Source organism: Rhodnius prolixus, unplaced genomic scaffold (assembly GCF_049639745.1).
Source record: "Rhodnius prolixus isolate KJV_2025 unplaced genomic scaffold, Rpr scaffold_3, whole genome shotgun sequence".
In the NCBI taxonomy this organism is placed as follows: domain Eukaryota; kingdom Metazoa; phylum Arthropoda; class Insecta; order Hemiptera; family Reduviidae; genus Rhodnius; species Rhodnius prolixus.
In genome coordinates, this window is record NW_027411603.1 from 8,348,886 (window position 1) to 8,374,194 (window position 25,309).

General features: G+C 31.5%; 1 protein-coding gene and 2 long non-coding RNA genes across 21 annotated transcripts in view; 2 read left to right on the top strand and 1 right to left on the bottom strand.

Annotated features, from left to right (window-relative positions):
- The first annotated feature begins 1,673 nt into the window (after window positions 1–1,673).
- LOC141453474 (uncharacterized) lies at window positions 1,674–8,281 on the top strand. 7 transcript variants are annotated; one of them, XR_012458018.1, is made up of 7 exons: window positions 1,675–2,123; window positions 2,990–3,166; window positions 3,310–3,610; window positions 4,637–4,780; window positions 5,145–5,276; window positions 6,801–6,898; window positions 8,024–8,281. It is a non-coding gene; the product is annotated as an uncharacterized lncRNA (long non-coding RNA). The 7 variants fall into 7 exon arrangements; XR_012458019.1 differs by having other exon boundaries at window positions 1,676–2,123; window positions 2,990–3,010; XR_012458022.1 differs by lacking the exon at window positions 1,675–2,123 and adding an exon at window positions 2,148–2,573 and having other exon boundaries at window positions 2,990–3,010.
- On the bottom strand, window positions 7,832–25,161 carry LOC141453472 (uncharacterized). 10 transcript variants are annotated; one of them, XR_012458011.1, is made up of 9 exons: window positions 24,697–25,161; window positions 24,420–24,589; window positions 16,124–16,411; window positions 15,848–16,032; window positions 13,709–14,760; window positions 11,420–11,548; window positions 9,286–9,413; window positions 8,586–8,714; window positions 7,832–8,139 (listed from the first exon to the last, which is right to left on the bottom strand). It is a non-coding gene; the product is annotated as an uncharacterized lncRNA (long non-coding RNA). The 10 variants fall into 10 exon arrangements; XR_012458010.1 differs by having other exon boundaries at window positions 24,420–24,560; window positions 24,697–25,160; XR_012458012.1 differs by having other exon boundaries at window positions 24,420–24,586; window positions 24,697–24,711.
- Window positions 17,050–25,309, top strand: part of LOC141453470 (uncharacterized) — a 337,574-nt gene continuing 329,314 nt past the window's right edge. For 3 of the 4 annotated variants that reach the window (XR_012458005.1, XM_074126765.1, XM_074126764.1), the window contains exons 1-9: window positions 17,436–17,909; window positions 18,461–18,601; window positions 18,684–18,759; window positions 19,604–19,746; window positions 19,829–20,030; window positions 21,211–21,342; window positions 21,735–21,804; window positions 22,455–22,503; window positions 22,598–22,654. Coding sequence is in view for 3 of the 4 variants with exons in the window: in XM_074126765.1 (XP_073982866.1) it covers window positions 17,700–17,909; window positions 18,461–18,601; window positions 18,684–18,759; window positions 19,604–19,746; window positions 19,829–20,030; window positions 21,211–21,342; window positions 21,735–21,804; window positions 22,455–22,503; window positions 22,598–22,654 (1,080 nt within the window). In the remaining variant the exon portion in view is untranslated. Of the gene's footprint in view, window positions 17,183–17,435; window positions 17,910–18,460; window positions 18,602–18,683; window positions 18,760–19,603; window positions 19,747–19,828; window positions 20,031–21,210; window positions 21,343–21,734; window positions 21,805–22,454; window positions 22,504–22,597; window positions 22,655–25,309 lie in introns of those variants that run through there. The other variant, XM_074126766.1, reaches the window with a different exon arrangement.

Sequence of the window (25,309 nt, forward strand, 5' to 3'; positions counted from 1 at the left end):
CGATCTATTTTGAAATTTAAGAAGTAAAAACAACTGGAAAAGTAAGAATTGTTCCCTATATTCGATAGAATTCTGCTGTTTGAGTATTCAACAGTTATTATTAAGGCCAATGCTAGATTGTAGATGTTGGGTCGATCTATTTTGAAATGTAAGAAGTAATAACGACTGGAAAAGGAAGAACTGTTTCCTATATTCGATAGAATTCTGCTGTTTGAGTATTCCATAGTTAAAATATAGGCCATCGCTAGGTTGTAGATGTTGGGTCGATCTATTTTGAAATGTAAGAAATAAAAACGACTGGAAAAGTAAGAATTCTTCCCTATATTCGATAGAATTCTGCTGTTTGAGTATTCCATAGTTAAAATATAGGCCATCGCTAGGTTGTAGATGTTGGGTCGATCTATTTTGAAATGTAAGAAGTAAAAACGACTGGAAAAGTAAGAATTGTTCCCTATGTTCGGTAGAATTCTGCTGTTTGAGTATTTCATAGTTAATATTAAGGCCAATACTAAGTTTTAGTTGTTAGGTCGATCTATTTTTAAATGTAAGAAGTAAAAACGACTGGAAAAGTAAGAATTGTTCCCTATATTCGATAGAATTCTGCTGTTTGAGTATTTCATAGTTAATATTAAGGCCATCGCTAGGTTGTAGATGTTGGGTCGATCTATTTTGAAATTTAAGAAGTAAAAACAACTGGAAAAGTAAGAATTGTTCCCTATATTCGATAGAATTCTGCTGTTTGAGTATTCAACAGTTATTATTAAGGCCAATGCTAGATTGTAGATGTTGGGTCGATCTATTTTGAAATGTAAGAAGTAATAACGACTGGAAAAGGAAGAACTGTTTCCTATATTCGATAGAATTCTGCTGTTTGAGTATTCCATAGTTAAAATATAGGCCATCGCTAGGTTGTAGATGTTGGGTCGATCTATTTTGAAATGTAAGAAGTAAAAACGACTGGAAAAGTAAGATTCGGATGTTTAGCCGTGATTATTGGATTCGGTTCAAGTCGTGACTTTTATTTCTATTTATTGGGATCACTACTGTATTTTGTGCAAAAGAACTCTTCTTTTAACTCATTGTAGATTTGTCTGATTAGACTTCCTATTTTGGGCTTTTTGCGCCTAGGTTATTTTATTTGTTAGAATTCTTTTGTTTATAGGATTCAAGTGTATATTCCTTACGTCTTTTATTTTTTGTTTGTGGATATTTGGTTTGTTTTAAGTTACAAGTTTATAGAGTTTCAATTTAATTTTATTATTGTACATTATTCCATTTAATTTCTATTTCAATCATTTGTTTAGAAAAGCATTACATTTTGGGTTGATAGAAATCATTTTACAATTATCGTGGACCTTTCTCGATTAACGAGAGAACACTTTACGGTGGTCGGCAGTGCTCTAGATAAAACTCTGAGCGCTAAGAACCTCAGTTGTTGACGTGCCTTACATAAAACATCATAAAAACTACTTTTTTTAATAACTGAAAATTGTGGGGGGGCCACCTCCAAAATCTAAAATTACTTTGGCATTTGCTTTTCATTCAAAATTCAAAACATTATTATTTTATTTTTTTTGGTAACATTTGTATTTTGCTTTCTTTTATACTTAGACATGTACACAATCTAAAAATGTTTATGTTAAATGTTTTGTAATACTGAAGGCAGTGAGGGTTATAGTAAGTAACCTTACCCATAGTCTCTAAGCCGATGAGCACTGGTGTCCGCTCATTAGTATTAATGATCATTTTTAACTAGTGTATAAATCTTTTTTTTTATAATTTATGTTTCTAAAACGGGGACCTATTCTAGTGCTTCTGAAATTACATTTTCTGGCAAGTTAAACCAATGTCAATATTAAGAAGCTTGTCTTTCTTCTAATGTGAAACTAGAAGAAATCTTTCACCACGGATTTCTACAATTTCCGTAGGAAAAACGTACGTCATTTTGTTCCTTGAAAAGTTTTAATCATGAGTTGTAGGACAATTGAAAAACCGGTTACTGTAAGTGGTTAATCCTTTTTTTTGTTTCTTCAATCCGCTTTCCTTTATTTCTCTTCGAACCACTCAGTTAGCGGTTTGATCTTGATATTATTCACCTGTGTGGAACTACAGTTAATTTAAAGGTAAATGTTCTGTATTAAATTACTTAAAGTATTTTAGAGTACTTTTTTCTACTTTTCAATCTGGATCATTCAGTCTTAGCATCTCCTTCATTCCCCTTATAGTAGAAGGTGATTCCTTTTTTGCCAGAAATAATTTCGTGATAATTGTCATTTAAACTCTGTCACTGTCTATTATTCTTAAACAATGGTTTGGTTGTATTTCTTAACAATACATTCTGGCCCTCGAGATATTCAGTTCTAACCAGCTATCCTCGTGAACTAATGCTGAGGAAGCGTACCTGTTCAAAGGAGAGCAATATTTAGTGATAAATTATTTTCCAAAACTGCTTATTTTATTATTGCAAACAGCCATGTTTTGTAAGCAAATGAGTCAGTCTACATTGAGGCAATAATAGTTAGATAAACGCAAGTCAAAATAGTGGAAACAAACTCAATATTGACATCTTGCTGGTAAGTAAGAAACACAACATCTTGGAAAGTTTTGAGTAATTATTCTAAAGAGAAGGGGATGAGATTAGTTTAATTAATTGATTCCTTCAATTATTGTTCTGGAGAACACCTTGTTATGAGCTGACGAGAGTTGTTATGGATTTTTTTTGGCATGATCAACATATGTTAAAAGACCTTTTTCAATGTAATGTAAATAATAGTCGATAGGTGGTTAAATAGGTAATTGATTTTCATTCTGCTTCTGCCAGTAGTAAAGTGGTGATAACTTTTATACGAACTCAACACCAACCGTGGGTAGCTAACTTGAAAAGTTATTGTCTCAGAGGTTCACAACTCGAACCTAGTACATGTAGAGTAGCGACTCGAGGCTTATTGAAACTTTTTGTTACTTGTGATCAAAAAGTGGTCTTTTTTAGGTGATGCTGATGGAAATTTAGGTATGCTAATTGCTTCTGCTTACATACTTAACAAAGTGATAACAGGTGAGTACTTTGGTAGTAGTTTTGCAACGAGAACTGGCTTCCTCTAAACGTGGACTGCGACGTTGACGTGCAAAATGAGGTTTTGGTGGAGTAAGAATAGAAATGACGGAGGTGACAGGCTTTTGGAGAATTATGACTTATTTATTATTACTGATGTTCTACTCCTTTCTTTGATTGCCAACAAATGTTGTAGTAAAATTGCATTCAAATAATTCACATAATGAAATTATGCCTTTTTATTTTTTTTTTTTCAGTCAGCAATTGAAGGACTATATCGTAAGTGGAGTCGAAATCACTCCACCAAAGTGAGTAATTAACATCTGATTTTGCATGAAAGACCGAAACCGGTTAACGTTTCAATAAACATGTGTGATACGACGGACAAAATCAAAGATGTTATCTGGCTCCGCGGACCTCACCACATTTCAAAAATGAATGTACTTCACATCTTCTAGTAAATGGTGTCACAGGAATATGGAAGATTGACTTGATTGCTGGGCGACATGGAGTTATAGACAACCCTTTACTCTGTATCTACATGTACTCTTGAAAACTGTAAGTTTATTAAATTATTGATATTTTATTAGTTGTTACTTGTAGTTGAGTATGATCAGTACACATCGTAGAAATTTGTAAATAATATTTCTCGCTTCCTTTGCCAAAATTCATGTCTCTGAATTTAAATTAATATAGCAGGGTTTGTAATTTATTGCTCCTAATTAGAGTATATTCTTTCTTTTCCACAATTAGTAGAAAAAATGTCAGAAATTTGTGGCTAATTAAAGCCTCCATATAAAAAAAAGAAGCAATAAAAAATGAGTTGTGTACAATTCTTCAAAGAGAAATTGAAAAAATCTTTATTGTTCTCGCTACAAAATTATAAATAAAATAAAACAAAGAATACTAACTTAAAACTTATGCTAATGTGATAGTCAATACTATCTAGCTGCAACTGCCTGAATTAAACCTAAGGTAAGTTAATCTTACTAGTTCTAATAGTCCCCGCTAGATAGAATAAGCATTCACTTTTAGTACATCTTTGCTAATTAATTAATTTTTTTTTGTTATACCCTTTCACTTGTTCTATTTTATCTCATAATGTACGAAAAAACGTGAAACAAAAATTATTGATACCAGCAAAAACGGTTACGGAAAAAGAGAATACTGCGATTGTCCGGTTTTATTTATTTATTTAATTTGTCTATGAGTTAATTCCATATTTATATGCATCATTCGGTAAGCAACAATGGATACGTGTATAATATCGTACGGTATCACTGTAGTGAGTAAATATTTATAAATTTGTGTGGATAATTGCTTTAAAAAGTAAAAAAGATTTATATATGTACAAACATTAATTTCTGTACTGGCTCCATACATCTCGTATATTACCTCATAACTTTTAACTTGATGCAAACTGTAAGTTTTATTATGAAGCAGAAGTTAATTAAATTACATTTATTTCAATGTTCATCTTTTTATAAATGTGTTTTCGTCAATGTTGTTGTTCTTATCGCCATGTTAAGGGGAGCTTAATATTGTTTTAAAAAGAAGTGCAACACATTAATTGGACTGTTTCAGAGGTAATTGTGTCTTCCACATCGTTGTAACTATCAATATTGCATTAAACAAAAAAGACAACAGCAACTTCTGCTACGCATCAACTTCTATATGTTGGGCTTGACAAGGAATTCAGAAAATCAACCTAGCTATCTTGTATTACAGGTAATCTTATTTATTTGTTAATGCTTACAACGCTTTTTCACAAAAAATGAAAATTCCTTTCTCGGTCACGAGCTTTGTCGTTAAATTTAAAGTAAAACAGTTTTAATTTAATTTTATTTTGAAAACAAGTTAATGACAATAATAGCAAATTAAATAAAAATTGAAAAGCTAAAAATAGTACAGAGATTACTATCTAGCGGAATAATTGTGTACCATAAATATAGTTTCTAAATTTGCCGCTAGAATGTGCGGGCATGTCAATTTTTCTATTTTATAATTATAATCTACTCTTAATAAATCACTTGGGACTCTGAAGTCTATTCATTGTAGTGTTTCAAATATGTTTTCTTTTGTACTTTTTCAGGCAATTGCTTCAGTTTAGTTAGTGAAAAATCCATACTGGGGTCCAATCATCGATTCCATGCCACAACTTCTATAGCTGAAGATCTACATTTTGAGTTTTTCTCTCAAACAAAATGACGGCCTATATCTCTAGGTGAGTGAACATTCCATTATTAAATTGTTAGGTAGTAAATACCCTTATTAAATCCTTATATATGATATTAGTGTTTATATTAGAATACGATTTTATATGCGAACTAAAATAACCGCAAATAAGGTAGCATTTAATTTATTAAATCTTTGAAAATAAAATGTTTCAATACATTTGAACGTTTCTTGTTATAAAAGTGTAGTTTCATCCTTATTTTGCTTCATTCATGACTTACTTATTCATTGAGTAAATTTTTTGATTATGTAAAGTTAGCTTTTTTTTCTACAAAGAATGGCCGAACCTGTCAGTAACAATATTAGATAAATTTATGTATATATTTATATTTACACATTAAATTAAATTATGAATGATTTGACAATAGAGTAATTAGTATCACTTTCACTTGTCTACCGTGGTGAATGTTTATTTTGTAACTGCATTCAATATTTCTTTTAATCAAGTATATGAATAAAAAACATATAGAAAGGTACAAGTTTAGGAAATGTACCAAAATACAATGGCATAAAGGTAAAAATAAACAATTACAAATAACATTTTAAATCAATAATATTAGGAATTTCTCATCGAGTATTCTGGAGAATAAAAAGTAAAGGAAATCCCCTTACCCCTCTGCATGTGGGCTTTTGTTCTCCAGGTAATCCTATCTATTACGTCATTCATTCTAAATATTACAACATAAACTAATACCTTTTTTCTTATAAATAATCTTTCCGTTTTTATCGAGCCAATTTCACATTAAGTATCTACTAAAGGAATCTTTTATGTAAATCTTTTTACACAATAATTGTATCTAAAAATTTTGTTTGAAATTGAATTGAATTACATTTTTATTTCTGTAATGTCTGCCTTTATCATTCAATGTTTTTATTGAGTATTATACTTAATGCTCTTATATGCGGCCCGCGCAACATTTTTAAATTTCTATATGTTTCGTTGTGAAAAAAGATAGCTCATCCCTGTATAGCATTTTCAATCAAGTAGAAGCATTCTTCAACCAGATTAAATATTTTTCAAAATCAATCATGCTGTATCCGCTCTATTTTTTAAAATTAAATCTCTTTAAAAAATTAAAATTTTATTTAAAAAATAGTAATATCGTATTTAAAGCATTTAAAAGTGGTATTTTTTTTTAAACATTCACCCATTAAAAAAATATATTGTATTGTATTCTTTATTATTTTATTATTGAAAGTAGATATTGTATTGTATTCTTGGAAATAATAATAATAAATTTATTCAAATTTACATTTAACGTCCATATCTTAAATCATCAAATAAAACTAAATATTTTTTAATCTATTTTCATAAAAATAATTGAAAAATGGTATTATAGTTTAATTGATAGTATATCACTTATGAATTTTTCGGAAATATATACTCCTTTCAATCCTTTAAAATAGAAATTTATCTTTAAAAACGGTTGAGTTTTAATGCGTAGTATTGAACAGTAATTCAAGATTAACTCTTATTAAACACTTCATTTCATTGAGTAATGATAATTTTCAGATTCATCCAATACTAGGAGTATATTCTGTTCATCAAACCTGTTCATCAAATGGAGAAATTCAAGTTAAAAAGACGTTGAGAAAATATCGATCAAATGAGTAAGTGCAAACAACTTTTGTTATGAATCAATTACTAAAAAACCTAACTGTATTGTTAATTTGCATGTTCGTATCACAATCTTATTTACTATATGATTTTTTGACTTATATGAAAAAAAGTTTTACTGAGCAGGAGAATTAACAAAAACGTCTAGTTGATGAAAAAATCTATTTATTTCATACCTATTTTTTGTTACATAGTCTTAGCATTTTACAATCTGTAATACATAAAACACATTTATTTCATACCTATATTTTGTGACATAGTCGTAAATTCTACGATATATGTGAAAATACATAAATAAATTAATAACATACAGAAAGAAGTGCTAAAAAATATATAAAACTATCAGAAAAACTTAAAAATATCTAAAGAAATTAAGTATTAAAAAAAAAAAAAAAATTAGTTCCAAAAAAATCCGCCAGAGGGCGCCACTTATCAGTCAGGTGGAATAGTAGTTCATATATTTGCCACCAGGTAGCAGTGCTGTAACCTTCCCTATATATACAGCTGTCAAGGCAATTTCTCTTCAGTACGACTTAAGTAATGCAGGGGGGTAGATCGCTCGTCGCTCCAAACATATGTTATCTATCTAGTCTAGTCTAACATTCATCACCTCTCTCTCAAAGAATCATGAGGTGGGGAGATGTTGTCGCTTCGACGGTTCTCCCCACCCTACCCCGCCCTTCCAACGAACTTAGTTATATACCCACCCAGAGCAAGATGGCGGACACTTCACTCACCTGATCCAGTGGCTACTAGATCGCCCCAGCTGACTGTTGCTCTTGCACACTCTCACGACTCTGCCAGCCATCTTTAACCTTCCTCTTAGGTTATCTTTTTTACTTCTACCACTCTCTAGACTGTGTAACCTTCCTTTTAGGTTATCCTTTTTATTTTTTACACATTTCCTTTATCTTTTTGAATATCAATAAAATATTATTAATTATTTTCGTTCTATTTTTACTTTTTCATATTAATTAACAGATTTAATAGAAAAATAAATTAAATGCAATTTTAGACTTTTTTATTTAGCAACAAAATTAATTTTTTTAAACATGCAATTTTTTAATGTTATAAAAACGTGCACATTACGAGTAATAACTACTTACTTCTTTTTATAGATTCCTGACTAAAGTTGCTACATTCACACTGGATTGATCTTTTGCGTCTTTTTCACTTGGGCTTCCATAGATGGACACTTTTGCAGTCAGTACTCTGGGTATCACCAGTATTGATTCTGAAAAGCATTATTTATTGTCATTTAAATAATTATAACGTTTAGTGAGTTTTACCTAGCATTAAGAAGCTACAGAAAAACATCTGTAACAATCTATGTATATTATAAAAGTTAAATAAATAAGACTAATTAAACTAAAGAATTGACTTTTTTTAAAATAAAAAAAAATCCTTTTCATTCAATGATAATGAAAGATATTTCCATTATATAATATAAAATGAATTGGATTAGAAAAATAAAATAACACACATAGTCTATTAACATTATTATTATTATGGAATTATTTTTGAAAAAGAATTAAAAAATTATAAGCTCTTCACGACTAATGATTAACACAAACAAATTTTGCCAACGGCTAACTTAGTCGTTGCTCTCGTGAAGTGTGGCCAACTCTGCATGCATTAGACTAAAAATAAACATGCATATTACATATAATAACTACATACTTGTTTTATTAATTGATTCCTGACAAAACTTGTATATGTTCAATGGATAGATGTTTTACGTCTTTGTACCTTGGGCTTCCACTGATGAACAGTTTTGCAGGCAGTACTCTAGTATCAGCAGGATTCGATCTGAAAATATATATTATTTAATCAAAATATAGGGATCATTGAGTTTAATCTTAAATAAAGAAGCAATAGATAAGTCTAGAGAGTCACCCAGCATGGTTAACTGTAAGTGTAAGAAGCTCCTATATAAGTCTAGAGAGTCACCGGCATGGTTTTGTGTAAGTGTAAGATAGACCTACCACAATAAGAAATAATCTTAAACATGACTAATCTAAATTAATCGTTAGTTTTCTCGATCTGTGATTGATTTAATTTGTTTGGAAAAATATAATAACACACATAATCTACTAACATTAATTCTATTATGGAAGTTATTTTATAAAAGGAATTAAAAAAGTATATTAGCATAGTAAGTAACATAGATGCACTTTATCAGATAGTTTTAGAAAAATTAAAAAAAGAAATTTAAAAAAAAGAACTTAGAGTTTATACCTCCGAGGTACTGAATTATTTTCATCCCATCTATAATTCAATACACTTGATTCGCGCACATATCAAAGTTACTTAAGGATGCTGACATCATAATGGAAATAATTAAATATTTTGTAAGAAATTAATAACTACTTCTACATACCCATGAGATCTAGCGGAAGAACTGAAAACTAATAATTGCTGGGTAGTTAACGGTCTTGCCACTAGAGCGCTCTTTACAGCAGTTTTTGTTGCTTTTTTTAAGTTGGAATAGTCCACATATTCATATCACTGTAATTCATTAAGATGCAAAACGTCATTAATTGTATTTAATTTCTTTTTATACACAATTTATATTAATAATGGCTTTACCACTATTAAGAACACAATAGACCGTATAAAAAACATAATTCTTGAAAAAGCAAAGCTGACATTTTGTATTGATTTTTTTTTAAACCTGAATCTTTTAAAATGATTAAAATGTAAGGAGTTTCACTAGCAATAAGAGGTTACAGAAAAACATGTATGTACATAACAATTTTTGTATATTATTAAGATTAAATAAAGAAGATTGTACTTCAACTAAAGAATTGATTTTTTTTTTTTAACCTAAATCTTTTCACTCAATGGTAATGAAAGATATTTCCATAAAACAACACATTATTCATTTTGATTAGAAAAATAAAATACACTAATATTATTATGGAATTATTTTTATGAAAATGAATTAAAAAATTATAAGCTAACCACGACTAAGGCTAATGAATAACACTAAAAAATTTTGCCAACGGCTATCTTAGTCGTTGCTCTCGTGAAGTTTTCCCAACTCTGCATGCATTAGACTAAAAATAAACATGCATATAACATATGAAGCGGTGAGATTAAAAAGAAAAACATTCCACTTTTTTGACAAAATGAGTTGAAATAGCCATTTTGTTGTTTATACCTAAACGCATCTGTTGTGGTAAAGAAAGCAAAAATCCCTCCACATTCTAATGCCATAACTAGCCCTTAAATATTTGACTGAGATTAAGAAAGAAAATATTCCTGGAATGTTTTCCTTTTAAACCTCAATGGGGAGTTTTGAGAATGTTTGGCCACCAGGGCGCTTAGCATTAGCTCAAATGTTATTGTACTGTGAATAGGCACCGCCTTCCAACGCGACAGTCGCTGCCTGTGGGTCGCTGAGTGAGGTGCACACAACGTGTTCGTCGCATTACCGTTTCTCTCAAGATGACTGAACGTGTTGAGCAAAGGCACTGCATCAATTTAGTCAAAAGCTTGGTGATTGTCAAAGCGAAACAATTCGTAAGATTCAGCTGGTATTTGGAGACGAAGCGATGGGTGAAACACATTTGTGTTGAACCACTCCCTAATTTTAAGGAGTGGTTCAACTGCATCAAAAATTGCCGCATATCAGCGGAGAGTGACCAAATTGTTGTCCCCGGAACAAAAGGACCTCCGTTTTGAAGTTGCACTAACTCCAACCTCTTGGGCAATCTCCCGCACGGTCAAGCGACGATCTGCCATCACCAAATTTCGCACAGTCTCAACAACGGCTGCACTCCGAGCAGTTTAGGGTCTGCCAGAACGATGGTCACTCTCCGCTGATGTGCGGCCATTTGTGAAACGGTTGAACCACTCCTTAATTTGTGTTACACCCATCGCTTCGACTCCAAACACCAGTTGAATCTTACGAATTGTTTCGCTTTGAGAATCACCAAGCTTTTGACAAAGTTTGATGGTTCAGTCATTTTGAGCGAATCAGTAATGCGACGAACACGTTGTGTAGCACCACACTCAGCGACTGACGCGCTGGAAGGCGGTGACAAAATTCACAGATGCGCATGAAGGTGTCTTCCTTTACTGAGTACACTGGCGCCGCGCTATCGTCTTTATGTTGCGAGGGAAAAATAAAGGTCGGATACTTTTTAGACAGGCCTCGAATATCTAAAAACGTTTGTAATACTTTCATAGTTTAAGTCAATAAATACTGGAAATTTGAAAAAACAAACAAAGGTGGTTATTTGGTTTTTCTATCCTTTTTTTGTATTGAGATTAAAAAGGAAAACATTCCAATAGTTTTATTTGCCTCTCAGGGTAAAACTATTGAATATAACCCAAAAACACTTATACAGTACTGTTAACATAGTTATAATGAACAAATTTGCAATTTTACATTTTAGCCTTAAAGCTATAGTTTGCTTGCCATAAAGTTTTTTTTCTATTCCCCAAAAATTAGGTCAGTTGGAATGTTTTCCTTTTTAATCTCACCGCTTCATATAATAACTACATACTTGTTTTATTAATTGATTCCTGACAAAATTTGTATATGTTCAATGGATAGATGTTTTACGTCTTTGTCACTTGGGCTTCCACTAATGAACAGTTTTGCAGGCAGTACTCTAGTATCAGCAGGATTCATTCTGAAAATCAACATTATTTAATGTAATCCAAATAGTGTTATCTGAGTTTTATTTTGAATAAAGATGCTAGGGAAAATTAATTTATATCAATTGTTAAATTACTTAAACCTATTCATTCAATGAAAATGAAATAAATTTCAAAAAAAAAATACACTTACACAATCCAAATACAATACTTTCCATTTATCTTGAATCTCCTTGACAAAAACTTGCAGTTTAAAAGGTATAAGAGTCGATTAAACGTCAAAATATTCTATTTGATTATGTAATTTATATAGAGAGTTACTATTCCTAGCTAATGATAACATTTTGAAAAGTCCAACACGCTTTTAAATACAAAAAAGGACAATAAGATACAAGCAACGATAATCATGAAAATTATTGAAATGAAGGAGAAATTTTAGTCATATGGTGATTTTTTGGGATAATCTGATGAACAAATAAAATAAAAACCTACCTAAAGTCATATAACCCTGGCTAGAATAAAATAAGTCGTAAGTCAGTACATCAGCAATTGTGTGACGAACGAGACAAATCCCTTAAATATTTTTCTAATACGAAACTGGAGGAAATAGTTATAAAATGAGAACATTGATTTTTCTTACTCTATATTGGTCTATTTATTTATTCAAACTACATTGGGATAAGAAAAATTACTTAAAGGCAAGCTACTTCGGTAACCTATATGTAAAGATTCCAAAAAAATCTTTTGCTCAGATACAGTTCATGAAAATTGAATGAAAAAAAAAACAATGTTACTTAAATATTTAATGGTTTCGGCACAATGTTCTGAGGTAAATACTACGTGATCTATCTACATAATAGAGCAGTACTACTGAAGATACCAAAAATGTTACCTTCAATACGATAACTAAAATCGAAAAGGAATTACTATCAATTTATATCTGTTAATAAATACTTATATGAAAGTAAGAGCTAATACTCAATCAATTAAGTGAAGCTATTTATGATGGTAAAAATCTAAAAACGGTTAGAATTAAAAAAAAAAATTCGTAGAGCGTAACCAAAAAAAAAAAACAAAACAAACAGTAATTGCACTTATTACCTCTCAGGTCTTGTTTATGGAGTTGAGGGTATGTTGTCGGGATTTCGAGTTAAATAAGTACGTATTATCCGTATTAAAACATTAAGGTTACGGCACGCTGAATTTTCCCGTATGGAAATTGCAGAAACCGCAAGGTGTAAAACAACAATTGAAAAGTAACGTAAGTTATTTCAATAATTTTTGAACGGGACAAAGAGAACCGACTTTCGTACTCACCAGCTCTCGGGATTGTTAGCGGACCAACTGACGACTGATAAGATTAGAAGGTTACTATAACCTGCACCCAGCAGTGCCTTCATAATTGAAGCTCTTACAGTATTGGTAAGAGGAAACAAAATTTTTTGAAAGTGACCAAGAAATATTTGTTTAAAAAACATAAAAATTTGAGTGGAACATACTGAACTGAAAAAAAAAAATCAAAATTAAATTCTAAGTTTAAAGGTGGCCCATCCCCGCAGAGAGCGGCGATAATTGAAACGTTATTCCCTTTAGCTCTTAATGTATTTTTCGTTTAAGCCATCTCACTATGAATAATATATGAATGTCTTTTTTAGTAATAATAAAAGTCTTCATTACTGTATAAAAATAATGTAACTATTTTAAAAAAAATTATATTCACATTTTGAGAGAAATCCAACTTATTTAATTCACTAGCACAGGTAAGACCTTTGAGAGCATACGATGTCACTGAATTTGTATAAATAAATAAAACATAAAACTAAAAACCTTTCTGGCGTTCGTTAAACGTCTAACAGGCATTTTTCCAAATCTATACAAGAAGGTGTAATCCTCTCTTAATCATCTTATAGGAATTAGAAGGGAAGTAAGAAATAAAGGAGAAAAGAGGAGCTACCAATAACCTCAGTCGTCACTGCCCTTGTTTGCCACCTCATCAAATAAACAAACTTTAAAAGAAAGCTCTACTTTATCAAAGAAAAATCAGAATTGACTTTTCTAAAATTAAAAATAAGGAAATTCGAAGATAATGAAAGATTGATTTTAAAAAATAAAGATAATGAAATGTATAAAAGATATTTATTTCTTCTAAATGCAAGAGTGATAATGAAAGAAAAAATGAGGCGCACGGACCATACCTACTTGGTGAGGGTTGACTTGAGGATCCAAGGCTTGGCCACTAAAACAGAGACCCCTTATGGTCCATCACAAAGCGTGGTGTTTAATTCCATTTTATAGTTTATAGATATCCTCTGGAGAAGGTAGACAACTTTGTCGATAAGTGGTAAAGAATTTTAAAATATTCAAAATCTTCATCAAATGTAATCATCTGTAGACAATAATATAGTTATGACGGAGAATTTATATGAAAAGAAGAGTATTTTAGTGCGTTGAATAAGCTGAGGTACTTGTGTAGAAAGATATCTATATCTGAGGTATAGATGTTTATTTCTGGTTTCTGAAATGGTAAGCTCTTTATGCATAAAAAATAACTAGATTTCCGAATAGACGTCAACCTTCCCGTAGGATGTTCGGCCAAGATAATTAAAAAGACTGCTGCAAGTAATAGTGATGGCCAGAACGTAATACTTGTAAAGAAGGCAATGAAATCAAAGCAGTTACGGACGATCCTATAAGACATACACACATTGTAAGGTGGTTGCGTCTTTCAACGAACATAGCTAATCGAACACCGAGAACAAGCGCATCCTTATCATGTACACCGGTATCTGGTTTTTAACAAGTAGAGTTTGGCATCTGAATGCAACAATGGTTGCTGAAGACGTGTTTGCTAATTCTGTATACGACGAGGCTTAATTTACGAAGATGATATCATTAACTGTCATTTCAAGTTATATAAGATTAATATCCACGTGACGAGCAAAACTCGCGTTTTTAAAATCCCTTTAGTGTTTACAGTTTTCAATACACAGTTATTTGGATTAGTCGAGTAAATTCAGTAGTAGGTCTGTGATTTACATAATGAAGAAATTGTAAACAGACATATCGGTGCGGGAACTAATGTGGTACCAGCATGATAGGCCTCAATATGGAAGCCTGATACTAAGTAGTTTTTGCCTGCAACGAGTTATGCTAGGTCGTAGAGACCATATCGCTTGCCCTCCAGGTTCACCTAAACTAAATCCTTTTAATTTACATCTTTGAGGCCATCTAAAATTGCTCGTATTTACTGCTGAAACAAACACACTTTAATTACTTATTTTTGAACATCATAAAAAATCATTACATACATAACTAATTTGCAAACATAGATATTCAATTCTATCAATTTATGAGGAATAATATTTGTGGCCGTAATATATCTCAAATAATTTTGAAGAGATTTTTTGGGACAATAAATTGAGAAGAATGAAATACTAATATATAAATTTCAGAGATGTTTTACATGCTTCACTTTATGATTATGACCAAATATGGAAAATCGTTTTTATTTTGCAGATGATTTAATAAGCGCAATCTTTAAAAAAGAATTCAACCAATATTACCATGTTACGTACATATTTAGCTAAAGTAAAATACAACTTTCTAAATTCCTTTTTCTAAAACACAGATATTTATTCCAGACGAATGTGAAATTATGGAGAAATTTTGGGAGAATTCGATTAAGGACTCTAGGAAGGGTAGGGTGATTGCACTTCATTCTAAAGGGGGACTTCAGTGCAATATTTAGGGCTTTTCGCCTACTAAATGTTATGAAGAATTTAAATGTAACCTAAATCCCAATCTTTAAATAGAGCGATTGAAATTGCCACACTACTGAAAAGATTTTTATTTATTCAGCGATTTCTTTTTCGAAAATGGCCCCTGAAAGTATTGTACCTAATATAACATATGCCATATAACGTAAACCTAGTGGTTACGAAACGGGAAAAGTATAATATTAGTCTTATCAGTATATATTTGAAGTGTATCCCTGCCGATTAACGTGAAACTAGTGGTTACGAAACAGGCATCATGACCTAAATAGTGTGACACCGTTCCCCCAGTTCCTTCGTCATATTTTCAGCACCAGGCACTGATCCTCCTGCCTACCGTCCTGGTAGAGATCACTGCCACCGAGCGTGCTTGTTAGCAAAACTACCGAAATTCTCAATTGTTTTCTTTTCAGGACGAGTGTCTTCTATGTCACTATCTTAAATATTTTAACGTAGTAGCACCAAATCGTTTTTCTCCAGTTCTTCTCTAAACCCTTAGAATCTCAAGTATCATTTTCTTTTTTGTACAACGAAAATATGTAAATATTAAAAACAACTTACAAGAACTTTATTAAATAGGTCTGGAGAAACAGGCTTTTGATTTATTTTGAGCAAAATCTAACATAATTAGGATCAATTATCGACTTTTCTATCAGCTTATTAGATCAAAATGGTTATTCATCCAATTTTTTCCTGTGAGTTGTATCGTCACTCTTCAGAAATCAAGAAAAGAGCGAACATATTTTCTGTAAAAGAAGTACATTTCTTTAAAAATTAAATTTTTTACTGAAAAAGTATGAATCTGAAGTAATTAAATAACTAATAAAAACAGCTTACCAAGCCATTAATACAATTTCTTCTCAACGATCCCACTTTAATAGTAAAGTTTTTAATATTCTTAGTACCTAGTACACATAAATCAACTGAATTTCAGTAATGCTAATAATGTAACTCAACGCCTGCAACTATTAACTCAAAACAAACCTTACTTCTCTCTCTTCCATTTTTGTTAAAACTACTTCAATTTCACTTTCACACAAATTTCTAACATTTTAAACAGTCCACCTCAGATGTTGGAGATCAAAGATCCATGTTTACTGGATGAATAAATGCTTCTGTATTAACCTACAGTAAATTCATTACTTTGTATCAATATATAATAAAATTTACTTAAATTCTTCATATCTATTGGAAGCTATTGAATATGATCGCAACGAAGAAGTTAAAAATGACCGATTGTCGAACTCGCAAGAATAATTTTTCTACTCGGCAAAAACTTTTTTCACATAATGATCATTTAGATAACAGATTTAGACACTAAATTATAGTTTTATAATTAAGTGAAAGTAGAATGTAGGCTTGAAAAACTTACTAGTAAATCCTAGTAAACTTAAACTTGTATGGGAGAACCAATAATTTTTTGGAAAGATTAAAACTGTTTTGTACTTATTACACAGACTTATTGTTGCACTAGTTATAACACAGTCAAGAGAAATAACTGGAATTTCTCTTACTTCCCCAGACCATCCCATAATCGTCATTAAAAATAAATAAATAAATCTCGCTATATGCATGTACTTGCGTTAAGAAAACCTATGGCATGTATGATGTACCATATGTAACCTACCACCCTGTTACTTAAATAAGCTCGATTTTTTTTTCTTAACTTGCTCTTTTCTATTTTTTTATTAGTATTTTAATGAAAGTTATTAAAGTGAACAATATTGAATTGAATAACTGACATCTAATTTGAGGATTGCAATTATTTATCCGCACTTGGGGCCTATTCTCTGCTTTCAGTTGAATTTCCCCTCTACAAAGTATGTTGCAGAGAAGACTCTCGCCAATTAAAGAAAATGAGGATTCTAGATGAGATAAATACCACTCCAAGAACTGGTAACTACACAAACTATCTAGGAAAGTCTCCGGAAAGAGCAGGGTGGTGATATTTAGGGATAACCACTCTCTCGGGTAATTCACACCGCTTCTCTTAGGTTTAATCAGATGTTCTGACGATAGCTTTAATGATGAAACCCGCCAGGAAGAGAGTGGAATTACTATTCAGGTAAAACCACTCCTTGGTGAAGTTTGCCTCTCTCTCGGCAAAGCCGTAAACCTAAACATTCGCGCCCAAGTTGCATGCTTGTAAGAGATCGTCGTTGTCCAGGTTTCAGCTGGGTGCAGGTTAAGTAATAATTATATAACAAAACGTAGGATTGTACTAACATTATTAGTGAAATTAAAATCACGTCTAAACTTAGTGTTTACTCGGAATTAGTGCCTTATTGGAATATTATCACTTCGTAGTTGTTAGTGCTGACACAGTAATATTTTGTATTAAAAAAAATTAAATCTCGTGTTTATAAATGGTGGATCGTACAGCTCAAATTTTGTAAAAAAAAAAGAAGTTGAAATGTTTTCTTGTAATAGTAGTTTTAAAAGATTCTTAAGCCTCGCCTCCAGGTACAAGTGTAGTTTTTTAGATTTAAGCCCAGAAGTAGAGAGTGCCCTACAAGAGAAGAAAGCCGTTGTGGCTCTAGAAACGACCATTGTCACACATGGAATGCCTCATCCTCAAAATTATGAAACAGCGCTGACTGTGGAGCGTATAATTAGAGATCAAGTGAGAATTACATTTTTTACTTTTCCTTTTCTTTAAGCTGATTACAGAATAGTTGTTAGCTTTTCGTTCATGGCAGATTTTATTAAGTGTATTGGTAGAAAAGTCCAAAGATGATGTTGGGAAGCTAGAGAGCGGAGCATTCCGAAACTGGTAAGAACTAGAAGCAAATGTAAGAAGAGCTTTGCACCTCCTCTATTAATTTGAGATTAAAAACCATATTAGGAAATATCCCACCTAATCAATTTCTGTAAATTCATGTATATAGTTTTTAATTTAAGGCGCATCAACATCTAAGGTTATTGGCGCCCGGCCAGCTTCTTTCAGTGCACTGCTGGCCTCTGGATAATGCTCAAACAACAAATACTGCCCATCACCGGACAGTGAGCTGTAAGAAGCTCCTAGGAAGAAAAAAATCGAAGGGCTAGCCAGCAGCTGGATTCGAACCCAGGATCTTCGAGCGGGAATCTAATATGCTAACCTCATAGCTAAATTAATGAATGTTAAAAGCAGCAATTGTATGTACAGTTTTAATCAAATTCTGTAATTATTAGGACTGCATACCAGCGCATATAGCTATTTACGATGGGAGAATAAAAGTAGGACTTAGTGATGAGCAACTTCGGATACTTTCTGATCCTTCATCAAAAGCTATAAAAACTTCAAGAAGGGATTTTCCATTTGTAATTAGCGAGGTAGTTTCTTTATTTTATTCAACAAACTTATTGGATACCAAATTAATTAATGTAATAGAAGTGTTTTGTATTATTATTTTAGCGGTTACATGGTGGAACTACAGTTTCTGGAACTCTCTTAATAGCTGGAAGAGTTGGTATAAATATATTTGTAACAGGTATCTACAGAAGTATTTTTACCGTTTATTTATTTATTTTACACTAATAAGGTTGGATGCTTCTTATTGCTTGCTCATTATAAAGCGGTTTTGGTAAAATAAGTATTTTGCGGATAAAAACTATCTGCAACGCCTTGCTGAACGTATTTGTGTATTATGTAGCAATCTCTAAGTGGAGATGATTCTTCAGATAATAAGGAGCAGGTCAGGATGGGCTAATGAGACGATCGCTTCATCCTCCTCTAAATGGAGTACATAATAAAAATTTAATTTCGATCAAGTAAAAAAAAGTACCCTCTACCTTTGCGAATAAATAAGTGATGATGCAGTGATTAGATATCTATTCGTCCAAAAATTTAAATCAACAAAAGGTCGGCAATGATGCTTTGACTTCTCTGGTCTTACTCTGTTGCAGGTTACGCTTTATTACAGTTTCAAAATTTGAGAAATTAAAGCTTAAGAAAAATGTTAAATTGCCTACTACTGCACCAGTCTTTAGAAGTCATTTTGTAGCCTTCATAATAATAATAATAATCCGAGCAATTGGTTTTTCTTTCTGAGTTTGTAGAAATTGTCTGTGTACATTCTGATCGATTTTACACTCGGATATTCATCTTCTGAGAATTAACGTGCACTTTCTCTGCCGATAATTTGCGCAATTACACGACTTAATGTCCATTGCGAAGATTTTCCTGTAGTCTCTATCGACCTACTATCCGTCCAAAGGTGAACGACGGGGTGGTAAGACCACTTCCACCTCTATTCCATTATGTCCCATGAATGATTTTTCCTTGAATTACAAGTAAGACTTATTGTTGTAAACGTTAGTTATTCTCTTGTGCAGGAGGCGTAGGTGGAGTTCATAGAAATGGAGAGGATACTTTAGACATAAGTGCAGATTTGAGGGAATTAGGACGTCATCAAATTATGGTCGTTTCTAGCGGTGTAAAAAGTATATTGGATATTGGATTGACTCTGGAATATCTAGTAAGATAAAAAAAAAAAATAGATTTATGACTCTTTTAGCAATTTAAATATTAGACACACTTTATTTTATTTTATTTTTAAGGAAACAGAAGGCGTTTGCGTAGTCACTTATGGCCCCAACAGACATTTTCCTGCATTCTACTGCAATAAATCCGGATTTATGGCTCCCTACCAAGTACAAAATCCTCGAGGAGCAGCCGTTCTTTTAAAAAGCGTACACGAACTTAATATGAAATCGGGTATACTTCTGGCAGTTCCAGTACCTTCAGAATATTCCATTGATTGTATGTAACAATTTCTATTGCAATTAATAAAATGTTTTTAATTATAATAGAATTCAATTAATTTTAAAACTACCAGTTTTACTGCTCTGCTAGTGGATATAAATAAAGTGTAAGTTCTTTTTTATGAATATCTTCAGTAAGACTTTACAGATCTTTTAAACATGAAACTTGTTCTGGAATATAGAGGATTTATAAAAATATTCCTGGATTTCCAACTGGGTAAACGAAAATTCTTTCTATCTCCTACAAATTTGTTTATAAGAAAATCACTGTTGCAATTTCTTTCATCAGGAGAAGTTCGGAGAAGTTGAGCACATTTTCTTCAGTCTAAAAAACAATAGCATCGTTGTTAATAAACCATGTACAGTGCCCAGGGTTTAGTTTGGACAATTCTTCAGCAATCTTTCTGTCCTTGGAGCATCCACAATAACTACATCTTTACATTCTCACAAAAAAGATATTACTTAGGTTTAGCAAGTCTACAGGGATACTCTAGCTCAGCCTGATTCTGGGTGCCTCCCATTGCTAAATGATGAAGTTTCATTATCCCCAAAAAACGCATAACGATCAATAAATTTTAACTAAATCATTTCTTAGTAAACTTCATTAAGAACACTTCTGAAAGAGGGAAGTGGTAAGGTTTCCTTCTGAAGTGCATATTTGAACATGTTTAACCCCTGGGATCGCTTTGCAGAATGGATTTAACTTTCTTTAACTTTGCTTTCTAATAGCAAACCTGTTTCTTAGATCAATCATTTCTATGGTGTCTCCTCTAAAATGTACTAATATTTTGATGTTTAACTAAAACAAATGAATTAGTACCTGAATGAAAATGAAAATCCTACCGAAAGCGACCAGAAATGTTTAGAGCAATCCCTTATATGTTGTACCTGAATCAATATCAAACTTGAACTTTCTGGGGCTTTCCTTTTTGATTTGCGCACATCACACACTGACCGATCAATTGTTAAAAGTCACTTAAATACGCTTAGTGGACATTGTTTTTTTAAATTTTAGTCTTTTTCAATTAAACTTTTCCATTAAATATAGTCATTTGAATTTTTAAAAACATAGTGAAAGGATTGCGAAACCTTAATTTAAATTTTTTAAACAATATTTTCAATTCATTCTGGTATTTACTTTCTCTATTTGACAATTTCAACTTTTTTTTACGTTTCAGCTACAAGCATAAGCTCGACCATAAATTTGGCTTTAAAAGAAGCAAAAGAAGCGGGTATAAAAGGTAAAGACGTTACTCCATTCGTTTTGGATAAAGTTAACCATCTTACTGGAGGAAAAAGTCTTAAAACAAGTATGCTTTTAATTAATTTAATTTTAATGCATCTATTTAGGATTAATTAGCATTAGAATCAGCTAGAAGTAAATTGGAATGGAAGAGTCGAAAAAATGAGTCAAGAGTAAGTGTAGATACCCTAGCAAACCCTTGGCCATTTCTTCGACTTTCAGAACCCTTCCATTCTATCTTCGACTTTCAGAACCCTTCCATTCTATCTTCTTGTCCCCATATGTCTCTACCCATTTATTTTATATAATATATTTCCATATATTTCTTAAGAAAACTATTATGGTAAAGTAGGTGCAACTGCCCCCGTCCTCAAACTAATACGTTTAGATAGTTAAGTTTACCTTTCATCTTTTATTTTCGTTTCATCAATAATCATTATTCACTTTTTTCTTTTCAAGATATTGCTCTGATTAAAAACAATGCTTTCGTCGGCGCTCAGGTGGCTAAGGAATTTGAAAAATTGAATAGGTATGTTGTTTTGTTTATTTTTATGCAGTGAAATTGAATAAAAACATTTATTTTTAATAATGAAGTGTTAAAAAACATGAATAACCAAATTTAAGTACAAGTGCATACGAAACCTTAAACGGCTGGCGCAATTAGAAAAATGCTTTAGGTTTGTAGTGAAGGGAACTTCTTACTTATCAAAAGACTTTTTTTTTTAATTAGAGACAGAAAATTAGTAAATTGAATAATCAAAGAAAGGATCCAAAGAATGATGATAAGCGTTTACCGGCTAAATTGTAACAAAAATGTGACGTCCGCTGTATTAATAACATGCCATGAATTTCACCTGTGTACTTTCTATATTATAATTCCGTGTGTATTGTACATAATAATGCTGTTTTTTTTGCTCATATTACTTTTTCTCATTTATTCTTCTAAAGTCATATAAGTCCGACTTTAATAAAAATATATTTGATTAATTGAATTCTTTCTTACCACCTAGAGCTTTGAAACCCCTACTTTTAAACTGTTCAAAGTTACTGCGTTGGCTTTAAGTGCACTCAAGTTTGCTAACAAGTACAGTTATGTAGTGAAGAAATAATTTAGTTTATAATATAAACGGGAGATTTCCATGCTTGAAGCAACTCAAATTTTATAATAATTGTTTACAGGACACAGAAGCTTCCAACATCGACCTCATATCCTATCCTTAGAAAGCCGGTAAGAAATTTTTCCAATTTTCAGCAATTTTTTTGTTAATGTCCCCTCTCCCAATTAAATTGGATGATTTATTCATTATTGAATGATGTTTAAGGTGGTTATAGGCGGTTCTATACTAGACTGCGTCGTAAGCATTGATTCTGATTTAAAGGTAAGTAACAATTTACATTCCAAAATCAGGATGTGCCTTATTTTTAGCCCAAGATCAGCATTGATGAGACCATAAAAATCCGAAGAATGTTTTTATAGTTTAAACGTTAATTTCGGCTTAACCGTCAGCAGCACGTTCAATTTATATTGTTGATCGTACCATATTTATATTTTCCGCATAATAGTCAATCAATCTTTTTATTACTTTTAAGATAAATTCCTTTCAGCAAGGTTTGAGTCGATTTACAAGGAATCAACAGTAATTACGAAAAAAAAAGAGACGAAATAATATAAATAATACAAAATAATTATAAAAATAAACTAACTCTTTTTGTTATGACATAGAAAAGTAACAAATGGTAGTAAGAATATTTATTTACAATCAATTTACCTAAAAATAGTGGGAAAAGATTATATAAAATAAATAAAATAAAACTGTTACTAACTTTGGCTAAAGTCAACATTAAAGATTTCAGAACGTAAAGAAAGATATTATTCAGTTTACCATAAGAGACTATTGTCAATAAATTTGACGGTGCATCATTGTCCAAAGGGTATAAAATATAATTTGAGAGATACATTTGCCTAAAAAAATTAAACAAAGGGCATGATAAAAGGAATTAACTTAGATTATCACTATTAGATTTACATAAGGTACACAGATGGTTAGGATTAAATCTGTATGAAACATTATTGAAGAAGAGTCTACAGTGGTTGCTGCCAAATAACAATTGGCTGGCCACTATTAATTTATTTATGTGGAACTGAAAGGGGAGATACGGTTCTCTAAATCCTAAAGAACTTACTTTTCTAAAAACTGAATTATAAGATGATGCGATCGCCTTAGATACATCTTTAGAAATTAGATTATTTTTAAATGATCTAATAGACTGGGGAGAGTGCAGGACAGGAGATTGGGATTCTGAGCTTTCCAGATATCAGCTCCTGTTACTAGTAAATAAGATCTAAGCTCATGGTACTAATTAAAGGGGATCTTTCTATTGTCTTGAAGTTCCAACATCTTACCAACAAATTTTTGGTAGTCTATCATTAGGCGTTTGTTTACTGTTGTTCTTTATAAATTTAGTAAAGACAATTATTTTTAAATAGTATTTCATTTAGTTTCATAGAAGTTGAGATTGTAAGTCTAAGAATGTTCTTGGAATTATTCACAATTATTCACTGTTATGAAGCTAATGTACCTACGAGAAATGAAATGAGAAAACATCGGAGAGCTACTTCTGATTTAATCAGTGTAACGCGTTTTTATAATAGGCTAGTTAATAATTAGGATTTAAATACAGCAATACATTTGGATTCACAAATGTGATGTATGCATTTGTTTTGTATTTCCTTGCATGTTTTTCTTTTTTTTTAACAATCCCAGTGAAATCTCCAGAGAATGTAAATATCTAATGTATTTGAAATCTATATTCCTGTGATTTTTGGTTTGAAGGTACGAAATGTGGGCAAACTTCGAGGTTCAAATTCGTGGACGAGTTTTATAGTTTTTGTAGTCAATTTTTTAAATAGTGTTGTTTTTCGCATCGACTACAAAGTCATTAGGTCAATATGTTTTCAGTTTTAAAATTAAGAAGCAATTTGAACTCTCAGTTGAGCTTTAGATATATGGGAAGTATAACAATAGTAAGTGTTTTAATCCCTAGAAATATATTCACACTATTTTTGGATCTTTTGCCTTCATTTAGTGCAGGTTTATTCAGATTTCTTATTATGTTTCATATTTAACTGATTATTAAACTTACTTCCTTTTCAACATGGATGAGATCCCTTTTGTTGGACTCTCATTGATGTATTTGCGACCGTTCTCAGGTCCCCATTCTAGTAAAGCTACTTGTTGGTTGAATATGGCCATGTCCTCGCCAACCACTTTGCACTGAGGGTTCCTGGCGGAATTTTATTTAATTTATTACTGCTAAAAAAAGTTATAAACTTATATCAGGTTGTTGGCACAATAAGAAAAAAAAAAAAAGTTTATTAAAAAGTAGCTGAAAAGTAATTTTTAGAAGAATTTAAATTTACCCATAAAGATTGAAGTAAATATATTAATAGGTACCCTTCTAATTTAATTTAGGTAACAGCGATAACAGGTAAAGCATTATAAGATAACGAGCTACGTTCTCGCTAACCAACAACTATGCTTTTTGCAGCATTTCGTTTCTACTTGAGATGGTGTCGCATCTTTTGCTAAGGCGTTATTACTTGGGTCATCTACTATCTAAGTACGAAGAGTTAGATCCGTACAGCGCAAGCAGCAACCTAATTATCTAGCACTTCAGCAGTTATCAAAAATATGTTGTATCATTTCTTCAATTTTGCTGCCCTTATTTGAGAATATTCTCGTTAAATGTACTCACAAACTAACCCCCTATTAGTTTGCATAATTTCCGTGACCAGGGTGCATGTTACAACCATACGGTATCGACCATCCATTTGCACTTTTCAGCTGATCTAATGGTAGATTATATACCACCATATCAGATGTTATTTATCACAATAAATAATAATTTATAATTTTATTATATATAAATATTTTAATTAGGTACCTATTTTAATTAGATAAAATCAAGTAGGTATATCTATTTTTTTTTAAAATTAAATTTTTTTAAAAAAAGTTAAATTTAAAATTATCAAT